Source organism: Emys orbicularis, chromosome 7 (assembly GCF_028017835.1).
Source record: "Emys orbicularis isolate rEmyOrb1 chromosome 7, rEmyOrb1.hap1, whole genome shotgun sequence".
NCBI lineage: Eukaryota > Metazoa > Chordata > Testudines > Emydidae > Emys > Emys orbicularis.
In genome coordinates, this window is record NC_088689.1 from 100,991,222 (window position 1) to 101,000,542 (window position 9,321).

The window sequence follows — 9,321 nt, forward strand, 5'->3', positions numbered from 1 at the left end:
GGGTCTGAGCAGTGCCTGGCCCAATGGGGGACCTGCTTCAGGACTAGGTCTCCTAGGTACTACTGCAATCTAAATAACTGTACATGAGGAAAGTGAGTACGGTGCAAGGTGTGGCAGACCAATGTTCGGCTAGACCAAGGGCTAATGGGGGATGGGGACTGGACTAGAACAGAAGGGCACCAGCACAAGTGTGGTTGCGGGTAGCCCAGGGCTAGGATAGCAGAGTGCTGCAGGTTGTGATTGAGGGGCACGAGCAGGGGAGGGGGGACAGGTAATGGATGACATGCCCCATGCCAGGCTCCACCTCACAGTTTTATTTATACACAAACCAAATGAGCACAGAATGTCTTCTACTCCCTGTAGAACCCTCCCTCGCCCTGCCACACCCTCCCAGCCCAGGAACTCCCTCCCCCACCCCAATCTTCCCATCTTGGCCACCCTGGCCCTTCACGTCTCCTCCTCGCTCAGCAGCATGTTGGGGATGCCCTTGGTGATGGGGAACTCCCGCCCAGAATCAGGGCACTTCAGGATCCCCTCCATCACCTCCACCTATGCAGGGGAGAAGAAACACAGGTCAGCTGCAGCCTAAAGACAGAGGGATGAGCTGTGCCCCGGCCTTGCCCAGTAATGCTGTCAGGGAGGGGTGGAACTTCCCCAGAGCACCAGCCCTCCCTTCTCGGTTTTTTTATTTTGCTGCAGTCACAACCCCCTATCATGATTCTTAGCAGCTGGGGAGGGGGCAGGATGAGCCACAGAAGCAAAAGGATGCTGGGAGCCCGGTGCCAGGGCAGCTGCTGGACTCTCAGCCCCCCAAGAGTGGATTCCAACAGGCAGCTAGAGCAGGGGGAGAATCCCCCACCATCAACATACTCTCACTGCCTGAGGGGGCCCCCCCAATGTCGACATTTGGAACAGGGGCAGCAACAGCAAGAGGTACCCCCACCCTGGGGGATCCCCAGTGTCTCTGTGGGCTGATAAGTCCCCGGTGTCTCAGCCAGGCCAGGAAAGGACCTGTGTTTGTAACAGGCCCCGTCATACAACCTCAGCCACGGGTTTGTGGTGTCTGGGATATAGTGCCCAGCACCAGCCAGGGAGCCGGTGGGGGGTTGTGGACGTGGAGGGGGGGGGGGGGCGTTTCTCACCTCCAGCAGCACGTGATGCACCTTCCTCAGGAAGTCCTCGTTGTTCTCGTACTCAGGGGGCAGCTCGTGGGGCAGGTCCGACAGATGGCCCAGCTGTAGGGAGAGGGAGATGAATGTCACAATGCTGACCCCAGAAGAGAGACTTTGCTCTGATTGACCCAAACGCTCCCCAAAGCCATTTCCCTCTCCAATCCCCACCCCAAGGCTGCTGTGCCAATCCATGCTGCCCATCTCCTGCCATGACAGCACTCTGGGCAGGAGGCTGTCCCCGTGTCTAGCGTCCCCAGCACCTAGGGTGAGCCCCTCCCCCTGCCAAACTCCACCCACCTATGCCCTGGACGGGGCCAGCCACTCCCCCCATACTCACGCTCTCCGCAGCCTCCACCAGGGCCCCCCACTCCACCTTGGGGATCATCCGCGCCACGAACTCCTGGTTGAAATCCACGTTATTCACTTTCACCTCGGTGGCCTGCGGGGAGGGGGAGGGTCAGTCCGGCTAGGCACGGCCGGGGCGGGACCCCCGAAGGGGCAGGTGGCATCACCCCCATGGGGGGAGAAATCAGCCCTGGGGCCCCCGACCCAGCGCTGGGGCAGCCCAGGGGGCAGGGATACGTGGCCCTCTGGTTGTGGGGGGATCCCTGTTACCTGGATACGGAGGGGGAAACCCCCCCCGGGCTGCACCCCCCGCACGTGCGAGGTCAGCATGTTGTGCGTCAGCAGCTTCATCCTCGCGCCGCTCCCGGTGTCACGGCACACGTGGGGAAGCGGTGAGACGCCAATACTCGGCTACTTCCGGTTCAATCGCACCCCTCCGAACACTACTTCCGGATGGAATGTGCCCTACTCAAAAGGGTCCGGCGGCTGAAAGGGAAACACGGACCCGAACCTGAGGGTTCCGGGGAGATCTGGAGACAGGGTGCCGGTCCCCGATGGGGAGGAGAGAAGAATTAGACGCGAAACTAATGGGTTAAAACATGCAAATAGTGTTCAAATCGCATGCAGATTATATTTAAATTAATAAATTAAGATGTGCAAAAAGCAGGAGAAAAACACTCAGATTAATCACAAATTATATGTTAATTGTATGCAAATTCAGCGTGCAAACCACTTGTAATGTCGCACTGCCAATCAAAAGCAATCTGTATGTAAACAATGTGCAAAACGGCCATGCAAATGAACCACACATGATATGCAAATGTGATGCAAACCGACCTGTGGGTTGCGGCGCATGGGCATTCCAGTCCACCCCAAGGTTGGTAGGTCCCCCAGGCCTTTTCCATGGCAACTGTCATTCAGGCGGTCTCCATGGTGACCGCGTGGCGGGGTGTGGCGGGGCTGGTGCTCCGGCGGGGGCGGGGGCTGTTGCGGGCGCCCCCCCTCCCCGGCTCCAAGCCTAGAGGAACCAGGAGCTTCGGTGTCCGAGTAGCTGCCATGGCGCCCGTCAAGGTGAGACCGGGCGGGGCGGAGAGCGGGACACCCCGGGGGCCTCAACCATCTAACCTGCCCCGCCCCAAGCTGGGGACCCCCCCCCAACTCACCCCCAGCGAGACCCGGGGCAGAGAACGGTCCCCTGAATGGAGCCTCCTGGACAAGCCCCCCTCCAAAATCAGGGCCCCCAGCTAGGGTGACCAGACAGCAAGTGTGAAAAATCAGGACGGGGGTAGGGGGGGTAATAGGAGCCTATATAAGAAAAAGACACAAAAATCGGGACATCTGGTCACCCTACCCCCAGCAGGGCTCCCCCTGGTAGCTCCCCTCGCCAGCTGGGACCTAGGGCTAGAGAAGAGCCCTCTCCCACCCTCCAATTTAGCCGCCGATGCCTCCCCCCAACCGGGACCCTTGAAACCTGAGACCATGTCCCCAGTCCCTGAAGCTTGGAGGGTCACTACCCCCTTGCAGGACCCCCCCCCCGAACTCTTGCCTCACAAGGAAGGGAGCAAACCTGGGGGGAGGGGGTTGGAACAAGGGGGTGACACTGAGCTTCCAACTCCCTTCAAATCTAGGGGGGGCAGGGAGAGGTTGGAAGTAGAAAGGGCTGATTGGGGGGTGAGTTTAAGGCAGGCTGGGGAAGGGGACATTGGGGGAAGGGTGAGCAGGGCTGGGGTTGAGAGTTGGGGGAGGAGTTAGAGTTAGGCTGTTGGTTATGGGGTGAGATGGGAGGCAGGAGATGGGGGTTGGGGGGTAGGTGGGAACAGAAGGATCTGGATTGTGGGGGAGGGGAAATGGGGTCGAGGCTGGGGGAAGGTGTGGGTGTGAGCTGGGGATGCTGGGTTAGTGGTAAGGGGTTAGTGGGAGGCAGGGGTAGGATGGGGGGAAGATGCGGGTTGGTTGGGGTTCTGGGAGCTGGGCTGTGGGGGGAGGAGGAGCAGGCTGGGGAGGGAGGATGGTTGATTGGGAAGGGAGGTACATGGCAACCCAGAAGATTTGGGGCATGGGCATGGGGGGCAGGGAACTGGGGGAGGTGTTCAACTCATGAGATGGAGTAATCAGTTTGGAAACTCCCAAGGCAGGGGTGCTGAGTCACTGAGTGTCTGCCCTGTGGGCCTCCCCCCATGGGTTGTAGTGACAACACCCCCCCACAGACACAATTGAGGGATGCACACAGGGCTCTCCTGCTCCCCAGCCAAGGAGAGGCTCACCTCAGGCTTTACGCATCATCCGGAGGCTTGTCTTTGCCCCCTCCCAGTGCTGGGGAGCGGGATTCCAAGACAGGAAGCTGGCTGGGTGACTTGGAAGGGAGACACCCCCCCCCTCCCCCGTTAGTCAGCTACTTGAGGCCCCCCTGTTGGCGCTAGGGCGGGGGTGGGGGTTGTAGCTGGGGCACGAGGAACCGGCTCCCAGTTGGAATTCCAGAGTGGGGGTAGCTCCTCCCCCTGCACTGGGGGATGGGGCAGAGGCCCTGTGGGGGTCTGGCATAGGCTTGCCTTGGGCAAGGGGACTTGGCTAGGCCTCCCCCCAGCTCTCCCCCCCTGTGCCTCCAGGTTGGAGACAAGCTGCCCAGTGTGGAGGTGTACGAGGAGGACCCCGGCACCAAGGTGGATGTGGCTGCACTCTTCAAGGGCAAGAAGGGGATTCTCTTCGGGGTGCCTGGTGCCTTCACCCCTGGCTGCTCCAAGGTGAGGCATGGAGACTCCCCCCACAGTGCCTCCTTCCCCTCCCCCCACTACCCTACCCATTTTAGAACACACACACCAACTCCAGAGCATCCCCTCCCCCACCCTTTGCAACTCCCTACCTTAGAGCACCCCCTCATTCTAGAATGGCTCCTCACACACCCTGCTCCCTGGAACCCCCATCCCAGAGTTCCCTCACCCCCCTCCTCGGAGTATCCCCCACCCCACCCAGCTCCCCAGAACTCATCCACCAGAGCATCACTCCCGCCATCCCATCCCTGGGGCCAAGGGAGCCGCAGGGTGGACTAGAAAAGGACACATTTGTGAGCTCAGTGTGCCCTTGCAAGCCAGGGGCTGCCCAACTCCCTGCCTGGATCCCTGGGCTGGTGTCTGATGCTGCCACCCCACCCCGCATGCTGAGGAACTAATGCTCTTCCTGCCCCCCTCAGACCCACTTGCCGGGCTACGTGGAGCAGGCTGGGGCACTGAAGGCCAAGGGAGTGGAGCTGATCGCCTGCCTGGCCGTGAACGATGTCTTTGTCATGAGCGAGTGGGGCAAGGCCCAAGGGGCCCAAGGCAAGGTGAGCCGGGGGTGGGGTGGGGGGCAAGGCACAAGGAGCTTGGGGCAAGATGAGCTGGGGAGAGAAGGGAGCAAGGCCTACGGGGCCCAGGGCAAGGGGAGTGAAGGGAGGGCAAGGCAGGGGGAGTGTGTGTGTGGGGGGTTGAGCTATAGCACACAGGGTGAGGGGACCACACAGCCCAGACCAGGAGGAGCACAGAGGGCAGGTGGGGGCACCAGCCAAGGGGAATGTGGAGAGTCTCAGGGACCATAGCAAGGGGAATACAGAGGGTGGGACTAGGGGACCCAGGGCAGGGGGAGTGAGCAGGGGTCAAGGCCCAGGGCAGTGTCCTTATAGGGGGGTGCATGGTGCTGAGTCTCAGGGAAAGGGGAGGAGTCTTTTCTCTCCCCCACTCACCAGCATCCTAACCCCAATGCTGCAGGAGCCCTGCCCCCACCCCTGCAGGCAGTGTGTGACTTCCAGGCAGCAGTGAGCACTTCCCTTCTCAGTAGGAGCTGTTGATTACGCAAGGGGGCATCTATAGGTTGTGTAACCTCAGGAGTGGGTGTGGCTCTTGCCACTCCTACCCTCCCGCCCACCTCACAGGTGCCTCTTCACTGGCTCCCTAACCCTTTCCCCCTCCCTGCCCCCAGGTGCGGATGCTGGCTGACCCCACCGGAGCTTTCGGAAAGGTAATGCTCCACCCACCCAACCCGTGCCCTCAGGCGCCAGCTGGGGGTATCCTCCTCCTGGAGCAGGATCAGTCCCAGTCTCCCTACCCACCTGTCTGTGTACCAGTCCCTGGCCCTTCCCCTCCTAACCAGCTCGACAGCCAAGATTCAGGGCCCCCACTCCCTGGCCAGTCCTCTTTCCCACCCCACTGTGTGCCTGTCCTCTGCTCCTCCCCTACCTGCTGTGTCAGATCCACCCCCCTGGGGGTGTTCCTGCTCTGGGACTGTGGGGGAAGGGGCAGTGGAACCCCCATCCCCTATTAGAGGCATCCAGGATTCTGTCCCTCCAGTGCCACCTCCCTGACACCAACAACGGGGGCTGGGTTGGGGTCAAAGGGCATCTGAGGACCAAGCAGCTCCAGAAGTGAAGGCCTGTTTGCAGGGGGAAGTTCCTGGGCTGTGTCCTCTGCCTGGAGGGGACTGGGGGGGCTGTCTGACCCCCCCCCCTTGCTTTCCCTTTCTCCCCTAGGCTACGGAACTGCTGCTGGACAAGGAGACCCTGCGTGACCTCTTTGGGACCAACCGCTGCAAAAGGTAAAGCAGTGGGCTCCTTACCCCCCAGCAGCCTCTGAGGATACCCCCCTTGGGAGAGCTGGGGTTCTCTGTACAGGCGAGGGATGGGCATGGGGATGAGTGTTAGGAGCTCAGAGGGGAGAGGATGCACCCCTGCAGTTGCAACTATGGGCCTCTGGGGTGTCCCCTTTGCCTGGGGGTGGGGGGCTGGATGTGGAGAGGAGGGGAAGTCCTCTTCTCCATCTCCATGGGAAAACCTGGGAGAGGCAAAGCCCCCCATGCTATATCCCCACATTGATACCCCCAACCCTCCCTTCTCCATGATGGGGGTAGAGGGCGCTAGGAGATGTGGGAGGGAGCCCTGGCTGTGTCCCCACACTGAACCCCCAATCTCCCCCCTGGGTTCTCCATGGTGGTGGACGATAGGGTGGGAGGTGGGGAGAGGGGGAGCCCCCATTGTTTTCTCACCCTGACCCCTCCCAGGTTTTCTGTGGTGGAGGATGGCACGGTGGGGTGGGGGCCCTGGCACTGACACCCCCCCCCCATCTCTCTCAGGTTCTCCATGGTGCTGGAGGATGGTGTGGTGAAGGCTCTCAACGTGGAGGAGGATGGAACAGGGCTGACCTGCAGCCTGGCCAACCACATCCTCTCTCAACTCTGAGCACCAGGACACCAGGGTCCCTCCTGCTGCTGCTGCTGCTCCCTCCTCTCCCCCCCCCCCCCCCCGCCCTAGCACCAGGAGCGGGGCAGCCCACCATCCTTTCCCTGCATGATATGATGGCCTCCCCCTGGGGGAGGGTGGGGGGGGGTGCAGTGCTGCTGCTGCTCCTGCTGTCATGGGCTTGGCCTCTAGAGGGCACTCATGCCCTGATGGTGATGTACTGCCCCACCATGCTGTGTATCAAGTGGAATAAACGGCTCTCGCCAGCCCTGCCTCTGTCTCTCTGCGGGGGGGGGGGGGGGGGGGGGGGGGCAGGCATAGACAAGGCATGGTAGGGGTGGAAGGAAGGGAGTGACCCAGACCCCAGTTCTATCCTGCTCAGCCCTCCTCCCACTGAGTGCTGGCCTGCCCATGCCTCCTGCACCCCCCCCCCCAATCTCATAATCTCTCTTGAGGCCTTGGGGGCAGAATAAACAGCCTGGAGGGGCAGGGCCCACACAAGCAGAGGGAGATTGCTGATGAGGGGGGTCTGTGCCCTAGAGATAGCGTGGGGGGGATCTCTGGGAGCAATGTTGAATCAAGGGGGCAGGTTTCCTGCTGCCCTGATTTCCCTGCCATGGGTGAGTAGTCATACTAGAGCCCCCTCCCCTGTGGTGCCTCTCCCCAGGGTCTCTGATTTGCTGAACTGGGGCTGGCATGGGGTCCCCCTGGTGTCATGATCTCCCCTAACCCTGGGTCAAAGGGTCACAAGATCTAGGCTAGGCCCCCTGGACTTGAGGGGGGGCTGGGACTCAGCGCCTCCCCCGCCCACCTCAAAGCAGGACCCCACTGACCACTCCCAAGCAGGATCTTTGGTGTGGGCCCCAGCATGGCCACAAGGGGGTGCTTGTGCTCCACCATCTTTGGTGTGAGGGGGAAGGGAGGGGGGTCTTGGAAACTGCCCCTCCCTGTGCTAGAATTCTCCCCCTGCAATGCCCTGGCTCCACTCCCCTCTGTCTGCCCAGGCCAGGAGCCCTGACTACTCCCAGCTAGAGTGACCAGATGTCCCGATTTTATAGGGACAGTCCCAATTTTTGGGTCTTTTTCTTATATAGGTTCCTATTACCCCCTCACCCCTGTCCCGATTTTTCACACTTGCTGTCTGGTCACCCTACTCTCAGCTCCCCACCTCCCTCAGAGTGAGAACACGGGCCTCCTTCCCCCTCAGACCAGGAACCCCAACTCCCTCTAGCCCATGAGACCCAGCCCCCTACTTTTCCCAGAGTGGGAGGCCTGAGATTCCCACCCCTGCCCCATGTTCAGGCCTCCCTACCTCCTGCCCCCAAGGCCAGGAGCCCTGGCTCCTTCCCCCAGCCATTGGCTGCTTAGGTTCATAGGTTGTCCTGGCTCCTTCCCAGAAATGAAATCTGAGCCAGGACAATGCATGGTGCTGGGGGCATGATTTCCTGCCCCTCACAGCAGCAGGGGGTGCAGGATGTTCCCCTGCGGCTGCGCTGCCACCAGCGTGGGGAGATTATTTGCCTCTGGCCTAAAATGATTTCTGAGGTGTATTATGGGTCTGAGTTCAGAGCCCTTGTCAGGCTGGGTGCTACACAGACTACCGCCCCCCAACCAAGAGTGGGCCCACATCCATTGGGCTAGCCACTGCAGCCCTATAAGGAGCAGGATGTGAATCAATTGGAGACCCATCTCCTTGGATTGGGGGTTCAGAGCAGGCCCCCCAACCTAGCAGCATTGGGGGTACTGGGAGATAGAGCAGAGAGACTCTTGGGGGGCTAAGTGGGGTTTGGGAGAAAGGGGCTCAGTGATGGGAGCTGAGAGCCATGTCCCAGGGGGGCTGCTGTGTTGCTCCTCCCATCACAAGGATGTGGGGTGCTGAAAGGCAGTACAGCTGTCACCTATGGGGCATAGTGGATCTCCCCACCGCTAGATGAGGGCAAGTTCTGACCAGGAACGATGCCTACAGGTTTATACTGGGGAGAGGTGGTGGTGATGGGGAGGGGGTCCACCGCACACACACACCCCGATTAAGGGAAGGAGCCAGTCCCGCCCTGACGTGGTCGGAGAGGGGTGCCCGTCACCTCCTCTCCAGGTTTGCTCCATGGCTGTTGATTGCTGGGGCCCTTCCTTCAGGGCTGGCCACAGTTGGAAGCAGGATGCCGGGCTAGATGGGCCCAAGGGGCTGATCCAAGGCAGGGGGGCCCAAAGGTCTGATCTGGAGGGGGTGGAGCAGGATACTGATCTAGATGGGTCTGATCTCAGGCAGGAGGCAGACAAGATACTGGCCAGATGGGCCTATGGATCCGATCTAGAGCAGGGGAGACGTGGGATACTGGGGTAGATGGGCCGATTGGGAGAGGTCCCCAATTCCCCCCAAGCTGGGGGTGGGGAGAGACCTACCGGCAGCTTTCAGGGATCTGGTAGGCGCCAATGGGAGTTTCCCTCCTCCCACCCACAGCAGGTCTGCTGTGGGTGCTGGTTTCCTGGCGTCCCTGCAGGCCCCCCCCCCAGCCGCTCCCGATTGCGGAAGTTCCTCTTTGCGCAGCGCAGAAAACCAGTGGGGGGAGCCTGGCTGGGGCGGGGCGGGGAGCGGACGCACCT

General features: G+C 61.2%; 2 protein-coding genes across 3 annotated transcripts; one reads left to right on the forward strand and one right to left on the reverse strand.

The window, feature by feature from the left end:
- Positions 1-294: 294 nt before the first annotated feature.
- TRMT112 (tRNA methyltransferase activator subunit 11-2) lies at positions 295-9,207 on the reverse strand. Of its 2 annotated transcripts, none has more exons than XM_065407783.1 (5): positions 9,121-9,207; positions 1,788-2,047; positions 1,510-1,611; positions 1,143-1,235; positions 295-549 (listed from the first exon to the last, which is right to left on the reverse strand). In XM_065407783.1, the coding sequence occupies exons 2-5, from the start codon at positions 1,866-1,868 to the stop codon at positions 448-450; spliced, it is 378 nt and encodes a 125-aa protein (XP_065263855.1). In that variant the 5' UTR covers positions 1,869-2,047; positions 9,121-9,207; the 3' UTR covers positions 295-447. The 2 variants fall into 2 exon arrangements, with proteins under 2 accessions (XP_065263855.1, XP_065263856.1); XM_065407784.1 differs by having other exon boundaries at positions 1,788-2,003; positions 9,121-9,154.
- PRDX5 (peroxiredoxin 5) lies at positions 2,421-6,745 on the forward strand. Its single transcript, XM_065408144.1, has 6 exons — positions 2,421-2,588; positions 4,124-4,258; positions 4,705-4,836; positions 5,469-5,507; positions 6,016-6,080; positions 6,615-6,745. The coding sequence occupies exons 1-6, from the start codon at positions 2,421-2,423 to the stop codon at positions 6,718-6,720; spliced, it is 645 nt and encodes a 214-aa protein (XP_065264216.1). The 3' UTR covers positions 6,721-6,745.
- Positions 9,208-9,321: the final 114 nt, after the last annotated feature.

Bases quoted from the DNA above. Each gene is read 5' to 3' on its own strand.
- TRMT112 (XM_065407783.1), bottom strand. From the start codon at position 1,868: ATGAAGCTGCTGACGCACAACATGCTGACCTCGCACGTGCGGGGGGTG. The intron at 1,612-1,787 runs GTAACAGGGATC...CCCTCCCCGCAG, and splicing joins GTTTCCCCCTCCGTATCCAG to GCCACCGAGGTGAAAGTGAA. The intron at 1,236-1,509 runs GTGAGTATGGGG...CTCTCCCTACAG, and splicing joins TGGTGGAGGCTGCGGAGAGC to CTGGGCCATCTGTCGGACCT.
- PRDX5 (XM_065408144.1), top strand. From the start codon at position 2,421: ATGGCAACTGTCATTCAGGCGGTCTCCATGGTGACCGCGTGGCGGGGT. The intron at 2,589-4,123 runs GTGAGACCGGGC...CTGTGCCTCCAG, and splicing joins CTGCCATGGCGCCCGTCAAG to GTTGGAGACAAGCTGCCCAG. The intron at 4,837-5,468 runs GTGAGCCGGGGG...CCCTGCCCCCAG, and splicing joins CCCAAGGGGCCCAAGGCAAG to GTGCGGATGCTGGCTGACCC.